Source organism: Cebus imitator, unplaced genomic scaffold (assembly GCF_001604975.1).
Source record: "Cebus imitator isolate Cc_AM_T3 unplaced genomic scaffold, Cebus_imitator-1.0 Scaffold34, whole genome shotgun sequence".
Lineage (NCBI taxonomy): Eukaryota > Metazoa > Chordata > Mammalia > Primates > Cebidae > Cebus > Cebus imitator.
In genome coordinates this window covers 1,124,592-1,146,107 of record NW_016107349.1, presented here as the reverse complement: position 1 = coordinate 1,146,107, position 21,516 = coordinate 1,124,592, and the positions used below count along the sequence as shown (strand labels likewise).

Below are 21,516 nucleotides of genomic sequence, written 5' to 3'. Positions count from 1 at the left end.
CTGGGATTACAGGCACGTGCCACCATGCCCAGCTAATGTTTTGTATTTTTAGTAGAGACGGGGTTTCACCATGTTGACCAGGATGGTCTCGATCTCTTGACCTCGTGATCCACCCGCTTCAGCCTCCCAAAGTGCTGGGATTACAGGCGTGAGCCACCGTGCCCAGCCAATGCCTGGCTATTTTTGTATTTTTAGTAGAGACAGTGTTTCACCACTTTGGCCAGGCTGGTCTTGAACTCCTGACCTCAGGTGATCCACCCACCTTGGCTTCCTAAAGTGCTGGGATTACAGGGGTGAGCCAACCAGAATGGGCCTGGCCAACCAGAATGTTTAATTAAGTAGCCTTCCCTATTTGCAAACCATTCTAGAATTTTCAGAGTTCTAAGAGCCTTCACTAGCAACAAATCCAACTTCTTTTCTAGATTAGGAAATTTGCCCTAAAGAAGTTAAAGTGAGCTTGCCCAGAGGTACACTGTTTAGTGTCAAAGTGCCGCTGACTCAAACTCATGAGTCTGGAGGCTGGTAGAGGCACCTGTGGGCTCAGGACCATAGAGCCCGGTGTGCCCTGCCCAAGGCCCACCTGGGAATGGAGTTATCTCTGTAAAGATTGTGCTGCCTTTGAGCAAGCACTGCAAACGGTGGCTTGAACAGTCTCATCACATGTTTCCACCCTTCCTATGAGGCGAGTACCATGGGTCTTCACCAACAGCATGGCCTGTTGTCCCCAGAAAAGGACAGCCCCTCACAGTGCTTTCTGTCTGCTTGTTTAGCTTTGCTGTTGGAATGTGCAGAATGGTGGACTTTCAAGTTAGTGTCCTTTAGTTGACTGCAGAGTTTCTGCTGGAAGTCTAGGGAGGCTGCCTGTGGGGTTGGCGTGCTGTGGGGAGTAGGGAAAATAAGCTGGTTTACTTTGTGTCTTTTTGTGCATGCAGACTGTTTGGATTTTGCCAACAGTTTCTGGGTGCTGCCTGCTTTTTAAACTTTTAAAAAATTGTAAACAGCTTCAGTGGCTTTGCAGAAGGAAGCTGTGGTTTCTCGTCTTCCTGTTCAGTCATGTTTTTTTCAGAGGGAGGGCTAACATCTGGCCATATTTTTCAACAAATTCAGAAGTGAATAGAGAACCCATAGTAGCTATCGGCAGAGGAGGAGGAATCAGAAATTCCTCAAACAGAATTTCACATGGAGTATTCCATGGAGAATGAGGTAGGTGCAAGTTCAGTGGGGAAAGCGCCGTTTAGAATGATTGTGTGAGTCCCTTGTGGGTGGCTTTCACGGCTGCTTCCCAGGGCTTGCCCATGGGGAGCTAGGGTGGCCCGGTCCCCATGACCCCTGCTTTAGGAGGATGGGGTAGGGTTCATTTGCTGGCTTCCTGGTCTGAGACCCTGTGGCAAGGGGCGTGTATGGAGGAGAAGTGCCATCCCATCCAGGTGGGATGTATAGGTTGTCGTATTCATTCGTCTTGATTCAAGGAAGAAGAAGCCACAAGTTTTATATCTTCCAGGGAGATGTAATTTTCCTATGGATTTGTGGTCAGTTTGGACCCAAGAGCTGAGTTGAAAAATTACGTAGGGAGATGGTCAAGCAAGAGAGAGCACCCAAAGGTGGAATTTTATCCATGAAGCCTGCAACAGTAGGGGAGTCCTGCTTGAAGACCCCACTAGATAGATCCTGGCCACCCCCAGTGTGGCCTCCTGTGGGCACTAAGGTGCCTGTGCCTTTTTCACTGAAACAAACAGGCAGTAGTGGGCAGAGCTCTGGTTCCCCTTGAAATTCGCTGTGTCCCGAGATGCAGGTTCACACCGGCTGTGTCGTACTTATCATTTGGGCCTCTCTAGCACCGAGGAAAGGTCCATTTTTCATTGGTAGGCACCAAAGCACTAAAAAAAAGCTAATCTGTTAGCTGGCACTGCAGGGAATGCTGGAAGTTTGCTGAAATTCAGATAGGCAGGGCTGCAGTGTGGGTGTCCGCAGAGGAGTTCTTTGTCATGGAGCTAGTAGGAGGGGATTTGTTGCAGTGCCTCCAATGTGCACCTGAAGCAGTGTGATTTATGAGGGGTGGCAGGTATCACTCTGGGACTGTAGCCTCTCTCACTGGACAGAATCGTCGCTACAGGTTCCACTGTCTTCTCAGACCCAGGCACTGAGTTTGGTGCCTCTTCCAGTCATTTTTCCTCATTCCTGCTGGGCTGTCATGTGGCTGTGCATTGCTGCTTGTCCATTTCCTTTATACAGGGGTTTTTTTGTGGGCAGGGACAGTGGCTCCTACAACCCTAGTGTCTGGCGCAGTTTTGTTTTATTAATTAGATAAAACCCATCTTGTAGTTTATTCATAAGGGTTAAATTATGTGCACAAGTGAAAATGCCTGAACACTAGCAGAGACGTGCTGGGTACTGCTCAGTGCGACTAAGGGTTTTTCCCTTTCTTCCTTCACAGACTTCTTAGCACTTTCTCCAGAGTAATCCCGAGCTGAGTGTTTTGCATGGAGAACTCAGCTGGAAGGTATAGCCATATTGTTTACCTTGGCCCCCAAGTAGAGGCCACAATCCCGTGAGTCTGCTTTAGCTGAGTCTTTTAATGGATTTATTTCTCCATGTAAATTAATAAAAAGGTACCCTGACTTATAAATTAGTTCTGAGAATTTGTTGAGTAAACTCATTTACTCCAGATCCTGTTCACCCAAGTGAGCTGATACTGTTGAGCTTCAGATCTAACAAAACTCAAGACCCGCAGTTGGCACCCAAGAGCAAGCCTTTCCCAGAGCCTAAGCCTTGGCTTTGTGTGAGGGGGGCATTCTCACTAGGTAAGCCCTAGTAGGCCAGTTTTAGTTTTAGTTTTTTAACTCAGAAGTACATTTTAGGTTTCCAACTTTGAGAGTTGTTTTAAGCTTAAGATGTAAAATATTGCAAGAATTTGTAAGGATCTAGGGATCTTCCAGAGTGAGTTTAGAAAGTTCTCTGAGGCAGCACTCTGAGGCAGCATATATTCCATATGGATGTCTTTGCACAGTGCTGCATGGTGACTCAGAGCCCTGTGTTCCCTCCTCTTGGCTCCGTGCTGCTCTGGCAGGTTCCTTCAACCCTTACAGCCTCAGTTTCTTCAGGAGAGACTTAGGCTGGGATAGACCCCACACCTCACCTTGGTACTCCACTCATGGAAGAGAAATAACATTTAGCCTGGTTTCCTTCTGGTGACTGAATTGGTCCTTTGGTCTCTGTGGTTGAAATGTGATAAGATCATTTGGTGGTGGTGAACAGGCGTACTCAGTAAAATACATGTTGAATGAAAAACGATTGGTAGCCTAGGCTAGTCCCACCTTTTAAACTCTGTGTATCCATCTATAGTACATTCTAGTGAGTTAAAGAACCCATGGTGTCTCATTTATTCATGACCTAAGAGTAGAGGGAAAAAAAAAAAAAACCCATGATGGTTTACTGGGATCCTGATTCTGTACATTAACAATATTCCAAACTATTTAATTGTTTCCCTCCTTCCTTCCAGACAGGGTTTCACTCTGTTGCCTAGGCTGAGTGCAGTGGTGTGATCACAACTCACTACAGTCTCAATCTCCCAAGCTCAAGTGATCCTCCCACCTCAGCCTCCTGAGCAGCTGGGACTACAGGCTAAGTTTTAATTTTTTTTAGAGACAGGTCTTGCTGTGTTGTCTAGGCTGATCTTGAACTCCTGGCCTCAAGCGATACTCTTGCCTCAGCCTCCCAAAGTGCTGGAATTACAGGTGTGAACCACTGTGCCTGCCCTCAATATATTTTATTTTGTTTTTTCTTGAGATGGGGTCTCGGTCTATCGCCCAGGCTGGAGTGCAATGTCGTAATCTTGGCTTACTGCAACTGCCACCTCCCAGGTTCTCTCCTGCTTCAGCCTTCCGAGTAGCTGCGACTACAGGTGTGCACCACCACACCCAGCTAATTTTTGTATTTTTAGTAGAGATGGGGTTTTGCCATGTTGGCCAAGCTGGCCTTGAACTCCTGACCTCAGGGGATCCGCCCACCTCAGCTTCCCAAAGTGCTGGGATTACAGGCATGAGTCACTGTGCCCGCCCTCAATTTCTTTTTTAACCAGAACTTCCCTTTAAATTTACTTTCTTTTTTTAGATTTAAGAGAGACAGGGTCTTGCCCGGGCATGGTGGCTCACACCTGTAATCCCAGCACTTTGGGAGGCCGAGGTGGGTAGATAACTTGAGGTCAGGAGTTCGAGACCAGCCTGGCCAACATGACGAAACCCCATCTCTACTAAAAATACAAAAATTAGCCAGGTGTGGTGGTGCGTACCTGTAATTCCAGCTACTCCAGGAGGCTGAGGCAGGAGAACTGCTTGAGCCTGGGAGGTGAAGGTTGCAGTGAGCCAAGTTTGTGCCAGTGCACTCCAGCCTGGGTAGTACAGTGAGACTCCATGTCAAAAAAAAAAATTAAAAAAGGGCCTTACTCAGTCACTTAGGCTGGAGTGCAGTGGGCAATCATAGCCCACTGCAACCTTGAGCTCCTGGGTTCAAGTGATTCTCTCACCCCAGTCTTCCAGGTAGCTGGGACTACAGACATATGCCACCACGCTCAGCTTAATTTTTTCTTTTTAATTAATTATTGCATGTTTTGAGATGGTCTTGCTCTGTCACCCAGGCTGGAGCACACTGGTGTGATCACAGCTCACTGCAGCCTTGACCTCCCAGTCTCAAGTGATCCTCCCGCTTCAGCCTCCCAAGTAGCTGCAACTGCAGGTGTGTGTCACCATATCTGGCTAATTTTTGTATTCTAATTTTTGTATTTTTTTAAAGATGAGGTCTCACCCTGTTGCCCAGGGTGGTCTCGAGCTCTGGACTCAAGCATTCCTTCCATCTTTCCCTCCCAAAGTGTTGGGATTACAGATGTGAGCTCCTGCGCCCAGCATGTTGGGTTCAAAAGCAACTTCTTTTCCAAAAATCTGACGTGGCTTCTTGTTCAATTTTGTATCTGGAATAGCGGAGAGCTCTCCTCCGCCCCCCCAGCACCGGCTGTCCCTCCTACCACCCACTGCAGCTGAGAGCTGAGCAACCACCACCTCCTAAAAGTCCTGTTATCCTCAGTGGGAGCAGCAGCCACCCTGCATTCTGCACTGAATGGGAAGGACTTACAGAGGAAAGCTGCAGAAAATGTGCAGTGATGTATTTCTCTACTTAATAGTGTTAATATTCCACTTTCTAGGAAGATGTACCCATCAATTAAAATTATTTGGGACATTAAAAAAAGAAACTGTGGTAGCTGCTATTCAAGGCTAAGGACCAGGGCCAGAGAGACACCTGCCTCCAAGCAATCCACAGAGTCTGCTTGTTAAAGTGTCATGATTCGGAGGCCCACATGGAAGGACACGTTCCTCTGAAGCGCCTTGGCATGCCCTGTCTTTGGTGTTCTGGCGTTGCCCTCTTCTGCTTCTCTGTGAGCAGTCAGAAAGCTCTATCTCCTGTTCATTACCTCTCCTTGTCTTGCTGCTCAGAACAGCAGCTTTAAGAACAGGGTGGCTGAGCCCTAACTGTACCTTTGGAGCATCCTGTGTGTCTTCAGCATTGGTTGATTGTTTTTACTGTGGATTTAAATTCAGTTACTCTACTCCGGTCTTACTACTTCTGCTTGTCTGTGACTTCATTGAGGGCAGGGGCTGTGTCTCTTCTAACCATAGGGCCTCCCCAAATGCCTAGCCTGGTCCAAGCATTCCATCAAGAATCAGTACCATCATTTATTGCTGTCCAGTCTGTGCAGACTCCATGCTGGGTGCCGGGTAAGAGCCAAGGGCAGCTGGGCGCAGTGGCTGACGCCTGTAATCCCAGCACTTTGGGAGGCTAAGGTGAGTGGATCACCTGAGGTCGGGAGTTCCAGGCTAGCTTGGCCAACATGGTGAAACCCCGCCTCTACTAAAACTACAAAAATGGTTTAGGGACAGCCATTTTCCTCTGGCTGATGTGAGATTATTCATGTCTGTGGTGTGGTGGTGAGTGCCTATAATCCCAGCTACTCAGGAGGCTGAGGCAGGAGAATTCACTCGAATCTGGGAAGCACAGGTTGCAATGAACCAAGATCACACCATTGTACTCCAGCCTGGGTGGCAAGAGCAAAATTTCATCTCAAAAAAAAAAGGGAGCCAAGGCCAGAGGAGGACAGAGCTGGGCTCAATTTAGGAAAGAACTGATGCTTGGGCAATAAGAGGCATCTACAGAGGATCGTCCTGGTTTCCTTGCCCTGCAAGATTTTCTCCTGTGTCTCACTGCCTAACTGCAGAGAGTCTCTCTTTAGGGATGGGATTATAGGACAGGGGCCCCCAGGGTCCTTCCCAGTGCATACTGTAATTCTGTGTGGGGACTATAATTTTATGACCTTTACATCAACATTAAAAAGCAGTGTAGGAAGGTTGCATGTGGTTTGTGGGACCTGTGGATTTGGTGTGGGCTTCTTGGTTAGAGTTTGATCTTGGCAAATCTCTTGTCTCAGAGTTGGTTTCCTGTTGCTCCCATAGGTAGATTACTAACTAGTTTGACTAACAGGCAGCTTTGGGAAGAGCCAACAGATGGAGCCAGGCTGCTCGCCCACACTGTTGGATTCAGAGCTCATCACTGTCCATGATACAGCTAGTTATCGTTTAGGAGGAGTGAGCTTTCGGGCCTAGCAGGCAGAAATGGTTTAGGGACAGCCATTTTCCTGTGGCTGATGTGAGATTATTCTTGTCTGTGGAGATAGAAGTTTCCTACAAGCTGGGCTCATGGGTTATATGCCTCTGTATTTCTGTAACCTTCAGGCCAGGGTCTTTCACATCATTGGGCCTGGGAGAATAAGTGAGTGGTCAAGCATACACACACAAAAAGTAATTCGTGTGCCATCTGGTCACCCAGAGGTGCCAGCAGAGAGGAAATCACAGGCAAGCAAAGCCTGATGTGTTTTCAGTGAGGCTACAGAAACATGATTTTTTGCATGGCTAAAATTACATCACTAAATTTTGAGGGCCATTTCCAACTCACAGTTTACCATGATTTCTTGGCTGACAAATCATAGGTGACCATTTCCTGCCATTCTCCCATGAGAACCCCACATTGCAAACTACCTGACATGTCTAATCTTGTCCTGGGGCTCAAGGCTTGTCAGGGATTAAGGAGAATGAAGCCTGAAAGTGCTCCAGGGACATCCTGTCTTCACTGCTCTTGTAGAGCCGGTCCTGGGCAGCACAAAGCCATGTGCTTTCTGAGCCTAGGCCAGTCCTAGCGAGCTCTTCTGGAAGCACTTTTCATTTTTTTTTGGAGACGGAGTTTTGCTCTTGTTGCCCAGGTTGGAGTGCAATGGCGAGATCTCAGCTTACTGCAACGTCCGCCTCCTGGGTTCAAGAGATTCTCCTGCCTCAGCCTCCTCAGTAGCTGGGATTACAGGCGCCTGTCACCACCCCCAGCTCATTTTTTGTATTAGACTGGGTTTTACCATGTTGGCCAGGCCGGTCTTGAACTCCTGACCTCAAGTGATCCACCCGCCTCAGCCTCCCAAAATGATGAGATTACAGGCATGAGCCAGTGTGCCCAGCTTCTGGAAGCACTTTTAAAAATTTTTCTATTTTTCAAGGCTGGGCACGGTGGCTCAGGCCTGTAATCTTAGCACTTTGGGAGGCTGAGGCGGGTGGATCACGAGGTCAAGAGATCGAGACCATCCTGGTCAACATGGTGAAACCCTGTCTCTACTAAAAATACAAAAAATCAGCTGGGCATGGTGGCACGTGCCTGTAATCCCAGCTACTCAGGAGGCTGAGGCAGGAGAATTGCCTGAACCCAGGAGGCGGAGGTTGCGGTGAGCCGAGATCGCGCCATTGCACTCCAACCTGGGTAACGAGAGCGAAACTCCGTCTCAAAAAAAAAAAATTTTTTTTCTATTTTTCTTGAGACAAGGTCTCACTCTGTTGCCCAGGCTGGAGTGCAATGACATGATCACAGCTCACTGCAGCCTTGACCTACCGAGCTCAAGCAACTTCCTGCCTCAGCTTCCCAAGTAGCTGGTACTATAGTGTGAGCCACCACGCTTGGCTAATTTTTGTAGTTTTTGTAGAGATGGGGGTCCCACAGGCTGGTCTCGAACCCTTGAGCTCAAGCAATCCACCCATCTCGGCCTCCCAGAAGTGCTGGGATTATAGGCGTGAGCCACCTCACCCAGCCTGGGAGCACTTTCTGTCCCCTCTGTGGTTCGTCTTGTAAGCTTATTGGTGATCTTAGTTTTTCATGCTTTTATATTTTGCCTCAGTTTAAGTATAATCAGCCAGAGGCAGAAAATATATTCATCCTTCTCAAAAAATATTTAAAAATTCAAATATTAAAATATACAGAGAAAAGTAAATGAAGCCACTGTATACATCATCTCTCTCCAACTGTTACCAACCCAGAGGACCTTTAGTCACCCTTACTCCACACTCTCGCCCCAGCCCCAGATGTGCTGAACAGCAGAGAGTGGGACCTGGGAGGGGGCCTATTCCAGGCCAAACGGGAGAGACTACTCCTGGTCATCGGAGGACTACTCTGGGTCTATGAGAGGACTAGTCCAGGTAGATGGGGGACTCTTCCAGGTCAATGGGGAACCACTCCAGGTCAAGGGAAGACTATTCCAGGTCCGGGGGCACTGTTACAGGTGAAGAAGGTGGATGCTGGGGTGGATTCAGTCAGCCCAAGTGAGAGGAAGCATTTTAGCAGATTACAAGGCTGTAAGCCTGGGTCACAGGTGTTTTACCTGTTGGGGGCATGAATGAAGAGCTTAGGCTGGGATGCCGCTCCAACTTTATTATCTTGTCTGTGGTCATGATGTGTAGGAGACAGTCTGATTATATGTATATATAAAGAGAGCAATGGTAGAAGAGATGAATTTTAACTTACTGTCAAGGTAAATGTAGTCATAAAGTTAACTGTTGGTGTATATTTTGCTTGTTCACAGCATATCAGATATGCGCTCAGAGCTTTATGTAGATTATCATATTGATTACCTGTGGCACTTCTCTAAGGATCATTAGCCTGTTTTGCAGACAGTGAGCACTCAGCTAACCAATTTGCTTATTAAGTGCTGCCCAGAGCATGCTGGAGCAGAGGTCGTGCCTAGGACCTAAGGAACATCTGTATTTACTGGCAGAAGAAAGAGAGCTGGCAAAGGGTGCATGAGATGCAGGAAACCCAGGGGACAGTGTCAGAGGCATGGTGGCAGCATTAGTGCATCAGTGTCTCGTTTTCACAGGTTTATGTTCCTTTGGGTGACTGTAGATGGGGATTGTAGCATGATCTCTGAGCACAGTTTGGGATTGCTTCTCCACACACACCCCCACCTCCCAATTGTCAAAGGTGGTGATGAATTGCTTCTTACAGAGTTATTTTGAAGGAAGTGTCAGCTTCATTAGTGGGACAGCTGCAGGGACTGCTGGGAGCCACTGGATGACTGATTTCTGCCTTTGTCAGGAGTGGTTACTAATAGTGTAGTCCTTGGCAGCGATTGTCCATTTGTGAAATAGTTGGGTTTGACCCACAGGTTCTCCTTCACCATTTTATATTGGATTTGGCATATGGTTGAATTTCCCATATGCTGGAGAGAGACAGAAATGAGAGCTTTTAATGAAAGTTTGGAGATTTATTGTATATATGTTTTGTTTGTTGCTGAGTTTGGTGATAAGGGAGGATCTGAGCTGGGCCTGCTGTGGGGGTTTTGGCAGCCATCTGTGTACTGCGTCACCCCATCCTGGCAGTACCTGCAGAAGGAGTGTTGTCATTTCCTCCTTTGTTTCTTCTGTTGAAAGTCATGGAGAAGATGGTGGGGAATAAGTTGTCACTCTTACACAGGTCACAGCTCTGATTTTTTCAGGCTTGTGCGATGTTTCCTTGCTGTGGCTGCACATCTGTGTCTCATTTTCTCGGGTTTATGTTCCTTTGGGTGACTGTAGATGGGGATTATAGCATGATCTCTCAGCACAATTTGGAATTGCTTCTTTCTGCCGCCCACCTCCCCTGCCCCATTGTCAAAAGTGGTGATGAATTTCTTTCTTACAGAGTTATTTTGGGGGAAGTGTCAGGTCTTTTCCTGGGTTCTGCAGGTGAGGCTTGCTGTAATCCTCTCTCTTGCTCTCTCATTCATTCTCACTCTTCAAATTGACATTGATTGTAGGATTAGCCTTCAGAATCCTCATGAGATGCTGGATAGGTTGTGAGGTCATCAAAGTTAGGAGAGGGCCAGCTGCTGATCAGGGCTTCTCCCCACCATTTTTTTTTTTTTTTTTTTTTTTTTTTGAGACTGAGTCTTACTCTGTTGCCCAGGCTGGAGTGCAGTGACATCTCGACTCACTGCAACCTCCGCCTCCAGGGTTCAAGCAATTCTCCTGCCTCGGCCTCCCGAGTAGCTGGGATTACAGACATGTGCCACCACATCTGCTAATTTTTGTATTTTTAGTAGAGATGGGATTTTACCATGTTTGCCAGGCTGGTCTCGAACTCCTGACCTCAAGTAATGTACCAGCCTCCCAAAATGCTGGGATTACAGGCATGGGCCACCACACCCGACCTGGTTTCTCTCTTGTTGATCTGCATTGGAGCTTGACATGCTCAGTGTCCCCTCTTGGAGTCACAAGGTCCACGTTGAGGAAGGAATTGCATAAAAAGCACGTGCCCCTTTAAGCCATTAAGAAATGTGCTTTTGTAGAATGTGCTCAACTTTGGCTGTTGAGATCTTAACTTGTTGATGCCAGCACTGGCCACATCTTCCATCTGTCTCCTGGAGTTCTCAGAAACAAAGTGTCCCAGCTGAACTGGAAAGAATGATGTTATGTTTTGTCTTCTGTGGGGAATCTCCGCCTTTCTGTCATTGTCTTGCCAGATAACGTTACCTGCCCTTCAGTGTGTTGTAGGAACAGATGAAGAATAAGGTCCTTCCATGCCAGAGGCTGCATGGCAGCCCAGCCCCACCCTGCTGGCCTGTGTGTTGGCTGTGGCCCCTCAGGCTTGTGTGCTGTTGGTACCTTTCTCACCAGTCTTGCAGTCAGTGGTCTCTGTTACATGGGAATGGTGGTAGTGATTTTGGCTGCTTCTGTTTGTTAACCTTAGGTACAACACAAAGCGTTTGTAAATAATGAACTCCAATCATTGCCATTTCTGCCTGCAGCCTGGAATTGTGTCGCCATTTAAACGAGTATTCCTAAAAGGTGAAAAGAGTAGAGATAAGAAAGCCCATGAGAAGGTGACAGAGAGGCGCCCTCTGCACACTGTGGTGTTGTCATTGCCTGAGCGCGTCGAGCCAGACAGACTGCTGAGCGACTATATTGAGAAGGAGGTAAAGGTAAGTCGTCACGGGCCACAGGATGTGCCTGCCAAATGACAGTGACGGTCGTGCCTGTATCCACCAGACACTCTTGAGTTTATAAGACACAGCCACACAAATACCTTAGTTGATTACCCCACCCATTGTCTTGTCTATGGTGATAAATTTAACAATTGGATAACCAAAAACTCAGATTCCTGTCTGCTGTCCCCAGTTTGTTTTTTTTCTTCTTTTTATTTTTATTTTTTGAGATGGAGTTTCACTCTTGTTGCTCAGGCTGGAGTACAGTGGCATGATCTTGGCTCACTGCACCCTCTGCCTCCTGGGTTCAAGCAGTTCTCCTGCCTAAACCTCCAGAGTAGCTGGGATTACAGGCATGCATCATAACGCCTGGCTAATTTTCTGTTTTTAGTAGAGACAGAGTTTCTCCATGTTGATCAGGCTGGCCTCGAACTCCAGACCTTAGGTGATTTGTCCACCTTGGCCTCCCAAAGTGCTGGGATTACAGGCATGAGCTGCCGTGCCCAGCCTGTTTTTTTCTTTAGTAGCAATGCCACCTTCTTTCTCCTGAAGGCTTGGCTGTGTGAGTAGTGTGTGCTGCTCCACCAGAAGAGGGTTAAAGAGCTGGGAGAAAACTCACATGTCCTGCAATTTGCAGTTGAAAAGAGTTACCTGGTCAATACCATGATTCTGCTCGTCTGTCACTGCCTAGAATTCAGACCATGTGTTTGAGGCTCATCATTGAGCCTCAAGGGCCTGAGCCCAAAGTACTGTACATAAACCATGTGATGTGCATAAGTTGATTTTTAATCCCTCACCTAAAATGAAAGTAAATGAATAAAAAGGTATAAAGCTGCCGGGCGCGGTGGCTCACGCTTGTAATCCCAGCACTTTGGGAGGCTGAGGTGGGCAAATCACCTGAGGTCGGGAGTTCAAGACCAGCCTGACCAACATGAAGAAGCCCTGTCTCTACTGAAAATACAAAATTAGCCAGGTGTGGTGGCACATGCCTGTAATCCCAGCTACTGAGGAGGCTGAGACAAGAGAATCACTTGAACCCAGGAGGCAGAGGTTGCAGTGAGCCAAGATCACACCATTGCACTCCAGCATGGGCAAGAAGAGTAAAACTCCATCTCAGAAGAAAAAAAAAAAAGGAAAGGAGACAGCAGTGGATGAGTTGTCCATAAACATGGAAGAAGGAAACCACTGAGGGTGAGATAACTGAGTTAGAGCTAACACAGCCAGACCAGAGTTCCTGCAGAGGACACCGAGTCCAGGGGGTCATGCGCATGGGGCAGTTCGAATGTCCATGGGAGGGATGTCCACTCTGACCTGGCCCAGCCAGATGATTAGCTCACCCCCACCCCACTGGGAGATGGGGCTTTGAACGTGCAAAAACCAATACAGGGGCAGATGGGGAGAGACCAAGACAGAAGATAAGAAAGTCAAATCAAAGCCTGTATGTGGAATGGAGAGAATTCTCAACTCCTTTTTCAGTCACGCTTCTAGAATGCCTGAAGCCAGGCCTTTCCCACAATGGAATTCTTGGAAGGGTGCTCACTGGGGAAGTTGAGCAGTCCATACTGGCCCTAGGGATTACCACCCAACCAGCCTGAATAAACTCCAACAGTCAGGACTCCTGTCAAGCATCCAGCATCTGTCAGCTTTTCAGAGCCTCATTTCAAATATAGGCGGCTAAGTACACATTTGAGAAAAACTTTCAACTAAAGGCAGAGCCCAAGACAAAAACACAAAATGGACATGAATGAAACAGCAGCAATGCAAAAAACGGGAAGAAATTTAAAAGTATATACTATTTTTCAGAAAGATAAGAGGAAATACTATTGTCAGTGACAACAGGATTCTACTTTTAAATAAAAGGTGAGAAGAAGAGCTTCTGGAATTCAAACTATGTTAATTATATATCTTTTAAAAAAACGGTCAGGGCACGGTGGCTCAATAAGCCCAGCACTTTGGGAGGCCGAGGTGGGCGGATCACGAGGTCAGGCGATTGAGACCATCCTGGCCAACATGGCGAAACCCTGTCTCTACTAAAAATACAAAAACTAGCCGGGTGTGACAGCGTGCACCTGTAGTCCCAGCTGCTCAGGAGGCTGAGGCAGAGAATTGCTTGAACCTGGGAGGTGGAGGTTGCAGTGAGCCGAGATGGCGGCACTGCAGTCCAGCCTGGGCAACAGAGCAAGACTCCATCTCAAAAAAAAAAAAAAAAAAATTAATAGAGGTATTGAAAGATAAAAGTAAAAAAAAAAGTCCCAGAAAGAATATTCAAAAGATAATAAACAAAAGAGGAGAAAGAGAAATTAAAGGAAATTAGATGATCAATCCAGGAAATTCAATATCTGACTCCCAAGAAAAAAGAATGAAAGGAAGAGTGAGAAGAATTTATTAAGACAGTAAAATAAGAACATTTTGCAGAGTTGACTGATGAACATGACCTCCCCCATTGAAAGGATCCTGTCATGTTGACTAGATAGATCTCTAAAACTTCAACTCACAGAAGCCTATTCTTAGAAGTTGCTGGAGGATCTGCTGCCTCAAAACACAAGGGGAGGCTGGGCACGGTGGCTCATGCGTGTAATCCCAGCACTTTGGGAGGCCGAGGTAGGCAGATCAGATGAGGGCAGGAGTTTGAGACCAACTTGGCCAACATGGCAAAACCCCTTCTCTATTAAGAATGCCAAAAAAGTTAGCCAGGCGTGGTGGCACATGCCTGTAATCCCATTTATTTGGGAGGCTGAGGCACGAGAATCACTTGAACCTGGGAGGTAGAGGTTGCAGTGAGCCGAGATTGCACCACTGCACTCCAGCCTGGACGACAAGAGTTAGACACTGTTCCCAAAAACAAAACAAAACAAAACACAAGGGCAAGCCAAGAATAGGAAAACACCGGTCTGGAGCCCAAGGAGTCTGGCAGAGAAAAGAACAAAGATAATTTCCAGGATGACAGGAAAGCAAAGTCCCAGGAAGATAATCTAAGAAACAGGCTACAGAAGCTCTGGGATAAGTATGTATAGACTATATGTTTGGGTGGAAGACTGTATTGAGAAGTTGCTGAAGAAATAGAATAGTACATAGAAAACAAAGCAAATGGAGGTGTGGGCGAATTAACAATAAATCATTTGAAATGAAAACTTAAGAGTTGGAGACTTCTGTTCCTGGGAAGTTGGAGTCGACATTCTTTTCCCTATTACTTCTAGTTAAGGGCACCTGAAATCTAAAATCCTTGGACACTATATGCAATAACATAAGAACACTCTGAAAGGTAGAGAGAAGGCAGGCCACCCAGGACCCAGAAAACAACCCAGTAGTGATTTCTTCAGGTTGTCTTTTTGCCTCATGTAGTCCAGACTATGAGCTGAAGAAGCTGGCAACCCAGAAACACCAACAGGTACAGGCAGAACCCTCCAAAAAGCCTGCTCCTTCTGACCAAAGGACCAGGAAAGGGGCAGCCTAGTAGAAGACAGAAAATGTTTAGACAATTGCTCAGTGCCATCCAAACATGACAGAGCTGTGGTCCCACCTCTGTTCTTGCTACCAAGGGCTGAGTGAGGGCCACTTACTCCTCCAGAGAAAGTTGAGTAGGGACCATGGACTTATCCCTGCTGGGCAGTAACCCCTAAGAAACCTTGTGTGGTTCTGGAGTGTTAGTGGAGACCACAGTGGGTGGGCAGTAATGAGGCCCTCCTCTTCCCAAGCAGGGAAGAATCAGTGGAAGCCACATGGGGAAGCAGAACTCTCATCATACCCAGCAGTAAAAAGGAAGGAGCCCTTCATGCAGGAGGCCAAGTAGGGAATCTGACCTTCACCCCTGCTTGGTGGTAAAATGGTGGTGTTCGTCTCCCTTCTGAAGAACTAGGTTAAATTTTCCAACATTTTTGTTGCTGAGGTACTGAAGAGAGAGGAGAAAGAGAGAAGGGCTGAAAAGCTTTTCAAAGATCTTTTGGGTTGAAACATTTGGCAAAGGACAAACTTAAAAGATTCAGAAAGCTGACCAAACGCCAAACGAGAAATAAATCCACTGCTAAGACCTGTCATAGTGGAATTTTGGAAAGTAAAGACAACAACAGCAAAAAATTTTAAAAGTGGCAAGAAAGAAACACTTTATTCATAGGGGGAAAACAGAATGACAGCAGATTTCTTGTTACAAATAATGAGGACCAGTGGCACAACATTCAAGTGCGGAAAGACTCTGAGAATCAAAAGGGTAATAAGAGAATACCAGCAACTCCACACACATAAACAGTGGGCCAAAAAATAGACCAGATTCTTGAAAAACACGAACTTCCATAGGCATCCAATATGAAATAGATCATTTGAATAACCCTATAATTATTAAAGGAAATTCAGTATCTAATTTGAAAACTCCCATTAAAAAACTCTTCAGGCCCAAATGGTTTCACTGGAGAATTCTATCAAACATTTAAAAATTTTAACCTCAATTCTACATATTCTTCCAGAAAAACGGAAAGACAGAAGGGGAAGAAACACTTTTCTTCTCTTTTCTTTTTTCTTCCCTCCCTCCCTTCCTCCCTCCCTTTCTTTCTTCCTTCTTTCTTTCGAGATAGGGTCTTACTCGGTTGCCCAGGTTAGAGTGCAGTGGCGCGATCTTGGCCTGCTGAGCCTTGATCTTCCAAGTTCGAGCAGCCTTCTTACCTGAGCCTCCTGAGTAGTTGGGACTACACATGCCTGCCACCATGCCCAGATAATTTTATATTTTGTAGAGACAAGGTCTCACTATGTTGACCAGTCTGTCTTGAACTCCTAGTCTCAAGCATACCTCCTGCCTCAGCCTCCCAAAGTCCTGGGATTCTAGTCGTGAACCACTGTGCTTGGGTGGGAATATTTTCTGACTCATTTCGCAAGGGCAGTATTGCCCTAATATCAAAACCAGACAAAAAACAGTGCAAAATAAAAAGAAATCACAGACACCAATACAAACATAAAATTCCTCAGAAAAATATTAGGTAACATATTCAGCAATATATAAAAAGAATTATACTTGCTGTGGCTATGAGAATAAATAACAAAAAAGAATTATACACCATGAACAAGTGAACAAGTGGAGTTTATTCTTAGGATGCAAGGCTGGTTTGGTATTTGAAAATATCCATCGTATTAACAAACTAAAGAAAAAAAACCACATGATTATATCAGTCAGTGGCAGAATATTTATTTGACAAAGTTTAACACCCGTTCTTGATTAAAAACTCAAGCCGGGCGTGGTGGCTCAAGCCTGTAATCCCAGCACTTTGGGAGGCCGAGGCGGGTGGATCACAAGGTCAAGAGATCGAGACCATCCTGGTCAACATGGTGAAACCCCGTCTCTACTAAAAATACAAAAAATCAGCTGGGCATGGTGGCGCATGCCTGTAGTCCCAGCTACTCAGGAGGCTGAGGCAGGAGAATTGCCTGAACCCAGGAGGCGGAGGTTGCGGTGAGCCGAGATCGCGCCATTTCACTCCAGCCTGGGTAACATGAGTGAAACTCCGTCTCAAAAAAAAAAAAAAAAAAAAAAACTCAAACAAGATATGTATATGAACAGTGAATATGTGGATATCAAAATTAAATCAATAATACCATTTACAGTCACTTAAAAAAGGAAACACTTGGGTGTAAATATTACAAAACACAAATTAGATGTGTATGCTGAATACTATATAGCACTGATGAAAGAAGTCAAGGATCTGAATAAATGCCTTCAGGGATTGGAAGACTCAATCTAGTTAATATGTTAGTCATCCCTAAGTTGATATAAATGGGCTAGCTCCTTGAAAAGCACAAACTACTACCGCAAGTCATCCCATGTGAAATAAATAATTTGAATAGCATGTAACTATTAAAAGTGAATGATGCAATTTCTATCAAAATTTCAGCAAGAATTTTTTGTAGCTATAAACAAGACTATTCTTAGAGTGCAGTGGTGCGATCTTAAATTTCAAGCCCTTCTTGAAATTTAAATGGAAAGGCAAAATAAGTAGAATAGCTAAAAATAATTTTGAAAAGAATAAAATGAGAGCAGTCAGCCTGCCTGATTTCAAGATAGATCGTATTGCTATCACAATCAAGACTGTGTGGTACCTGCAGAGGGACTGACACAGAGATCGGGGAGCAGAATCATGAACCTAGAAACAGATCCAGACATGTATGCCCAGCTGATTCTTGACAGAGGTGCACAAGCAATTCAGTGGAGAAAGGACAGGATACCCTTCTAACAAATGGTGCTGGAGCAGTTGGACATTTGTAGGCAAAAATTGAACCTCGCCCTAAATGTCACACCTTAAGCACAAAAATTAACTCAAAATGGATCATAGGCTTAAATATAAAATACAACTTCTAGAAAAAAACCAAAATCTTCAGGATGCAGGGCTATGCAAGGAGTTCTGAGACTTGATACCTAAAGCATAATTCACAAAAGAAAAAAACTGATAAAGTGGACTTCATCAAAATTGAAAACTTCTGCTCTATAAAAGACAACGAAAAGAAATGCTACAGACTGAGAGGAGGAGGTATTTTAAACCATGTATCTTACAAAGGGTTGGCATCTGCAGTATGTAAAGAACTCTCAAAACTCACCAGGAAAACAAACAATCCAATTAGAACATAAGCAAAAGACAGAAGGAGATACTTCACTGAAGAGGATATTCAGATGGCAGTAAGTACATGAAAATATGCTTATCATCATTAGCCATCAGGGAAATGCACATTAAAACCATAATGAACTGCCAGTACACACCTAACAGAATGTCTTAAATTTAAAAAAAAGTAGAACACAAGATGCTGGAGAAGATGTGGAGGAACTGGACCCTCATACATTGCCAGTAGGGATGTAAAATGGTACCACTACTCTGGAAAGCAGTTTGGCGGATTCTTTAAATCTCTACATGCAACTACCAACAGTTTGGCAATTGCATTCCAAGGCATATATCCCAGGGAAGTGAAAATTTATGTTCACATGAAAACCTGCATATTAATACTCAAAGCAGTTTTATACATAACAGCTCAAAACTAGAAACAACTCTAATGTCCTTTGGTGGATAAATGGTTAAACAAAATGAGGCCTATCCATACTGCAGAAGACTCTTCAATAATACAAAGGGCCGGGCATGCTGGCACCTGCCTGTAGTCCCAACTACTTGGAAGGCTGAGGCTAGAGGATTGCTTGAGCCCAGGAGGTCAAGGCTGCAGTGAGCTGTGATTGCACCACTGTGCTCCCGCCTGGATGACAGAGTGAGACCCCCGTCTCAAAGCAACAACAAAGGAACAAACTGCACAACAATCTGGATGGTCCTCCAGAGAATTATGCTGAGTGAAAAAAGCCATTCCAAAAGGTTTCACACTGTATGTCCCTTTCTGTAACATCCTTGAAATGACACAGTTGCTGAGATAGAGAACAGATTAGGGCTTGCTAGGGGTGGAGAGAAGTAGGTGTGCCTTTAAAGGGCAACAGGAGGGGTCCTCACGGTGATGGGTGCTCTGGCTGGTTATGTCCATGTCCTGGTGTGATGTGCTGTATTTCTGCAAGATGTCCCTGCTGGGGGCAGTAGGGAAAGGGGAGCGATGGATCTTCCTGTATCATTTCTTATAACAGGTGAATTTACAGTTACCTTGAAATAAAAGTTTAATTATAAGGAAGTTGTAATTTGACTACTACTTGGCATATCACTGAGATAGACTATAGATAATAAAATGATGTAAGAACTAAGTAATGATTAAGAAAAATTAAGTTGTAAAAAAAAAAAAAGGGGGAAAGTGGGAATGGTGATATAATTGGAAGTTAAATAATGTCTTAAACTGTTGAGTAATAGCAACATAAGCTCATTATTTAAAAAATAGTTCTAGACACTAGAAGAATCAGAAGACTCCAGTGTGGCTGCCTCTTGGAAGTGGTTTGTGGAAGGGATTGTCCCCATTAGTAAAGAAGATTATCATTTTGTTTTGTTTTACAATTTTTTGAACTTTATTTGCCTTTTTAAACTGTATACATTTATTTTCATAAAATAAAAACAGTGACAGTAATAAAATCCACCAGTGATAGGAAACGTTTAGTCTTACATACTCCAGTGGTGCTTATGGAAAGTAATGTTTATTTAGAATGAGCATTAATGAATAAGTTAAGAGGAATTTAATAGTAACTTCTGTTTTGGAATGCTTACTGTGTGCAGCAACACTGTTTAACATTTTAAATACATTTTTTCTCATTTAATCTTCACAAAACCTTCATAAAGTAGAAACATTTTTCCTGTAATTTCCATCATAAGCTGACATTTGCTCCAGTAGGGTTTGGTGCAGTGCAAGGCTCACGTGGGCTTTAGTACCTAGTGACGATGAATGGACTCATAGCAGGCTTGCTGTCTGGTTTTAATTATGGGACAGGGTAATTAATCACATTTGTGATACCAAACCCAAGAAGCCCTTCTCAGTTAGATTTGTTATTATTTTTTGAGACAGGATCTCACTCTGTCATCTAGCGTGGAGTGCAGTGTCACAATCATGACTCACTGCAGCCTCGACTTCCCTGGGCTCGGGTGATCCTCTCACCTCAGCTTTTTGAGTAGCTGGGACCACATATTGCACTACCACACCTGGCTAATTTTTTTTTCTGTAGTGATGGGGTCTTGTCATGTTGCCCAGGCTGGTCTTGAACTCCTGGGCTCAAGCAGCCTACCTGCCTGGGCCTCTCAAAGTGCCCTAGATTACAAGGGTGAGCCACCATGCCCAGCCTGTAATTTATTTTTATCTAATTGAATACGTAATTTATGTACATGGTTCAAAATTCAAATAACAAAGCGATTCTTGGTAAAAAGAAATCATGTGCGCCTTCCGTGGAAGGCATTGCTGACACCAGATTCTCATGTCTTTACACAGTCTGTCCATATATGAGCATACACATGCATTTGTTTCCCAAATGATTACATGGTATATACTGTTTTCAGCTTGCTTTTTACACTGGACGGTATTATCTTGATTTATATCAGAGAGTGTTCACATTAGCACACATAAAACTGCCTCGTCCACTTTAATGGTTGCATGGTATTCCATTAGATAGCTGTGTCATATTGTTTAACCAGTGATCTTAATACATTTTTATTTTCAACTGTTATATGTGTTTCACTGTACCTATAGGATAAATTGTAAGTGGAATTTCCATATCTAAGGCTGGGTTACTTTTTAATTTGTCAGACATTTCCAAATTGCTCTTCATAAAGGTTTGAAGTCAGTGCATATGTGAAGACTCTGTGAGAGTACAGGCAGCCCCTTACCTCTGCAGGTTCTGCACCCCAATAATGAAGCAACTGTGAGTTGGAAAGATTCAAAAAAAGAACAATTAAAAAACCACTACAACAATTAAAAAAACATAAATTTTAAAAATACAGTGTAACAACTATTTCCATTAACATTTACATTGTATTAGGTATAAGTAATCTAGAGATAATTTGAAGTACTGTCTTGGCCATATAACAACATATCGGTCAACGACAGACCACACATATGACAATGGTCTCATAAGATTATAAGGGAGCTAAAAATTTCCATTGCCTAGTAACATAGCTGTCTTAGCATTGTAGCACAACGCATTACCTTTCTGTGTTTGAATGTATTTAGAGACACAAATGCTTAGCATTGTGTTACAGTTGCCTGCAGTATTCCTACAGTAACATGCTGTACAGGGTTGTAGCCTGGGAGCACTAGGAGCAATACCATGTAGCCTAGGTGTGTAGTAGGCTATAGGTACCATCTGGGTTTGTGTAATTACACTCTGTGATGTTCACGCAATGATGAAATGGCCTAATGACATAGTTCTCAGACTGTATCCCTGTCATCGAGTGATGCTTGACTGTTATACAGGAGGAGGAGTGTAGGTTATATGCAAATAATACTGCCGTAGTATATGAGAAACCTGAACATCTGCAGATTTTGGCCCAAGAGGCTCCTGGAACCAGTCCCCAGCAGATAATGAGGGACAGCTGTACCTGTTTCTCTACCCTCTGAGGAACAATATACAGTGTTTATTCAATAAACTTTCTGATCTTTGCCAGTCTGATATTCTTAAAATGTTTTCTCATTATAGTTTGTACTTATAAGTGAGATTGAGTGTCTTTCAAATGGTCAAAAGTCAGGTCTCTTTCAAACTACCTTTCTAGATCCATTGCCCATTTTTTTTATTGGATTGTTGCTGCTGCTGCTTTTTTTTTTTTTTTTTT

General features: G+C 44.6%; 1 protein-coding gene across 5 annotated transcripts in view; it reads left to right on the top strand.

The window, feature by feature from the left end:
- CCM2 (CCM2 scaffold protein) overlaps nucleotides 1–21,516 on the top strand; it is an 80,035-nt gene that overhangs the window by 34,192 nt on the left and 24,327 nt on the right. For 2 of the 5 annotated variants that reach the window (XM_017524581.2, XM_017524585.2), the window contains exon 2: nucleotides 11,138–11,311. The exons of 1 other annotated variant lie outside the window; for it this stretch is intronic. In XM_017524581.2, coding sequence (XP_017380070.1) covers nucleotides 11,138–11,311 — 174 coding nt within the window. Of the gene's footprint in view, nucleotides 1–425; nucleotides 1,204–11,137; nucleotides 11,312–21,516 lie in introns of those variants that run through there. 2 more of the 5 variants (XM_017524582.2, XM_017524584.2) reach the window with 2 other exon arrangements.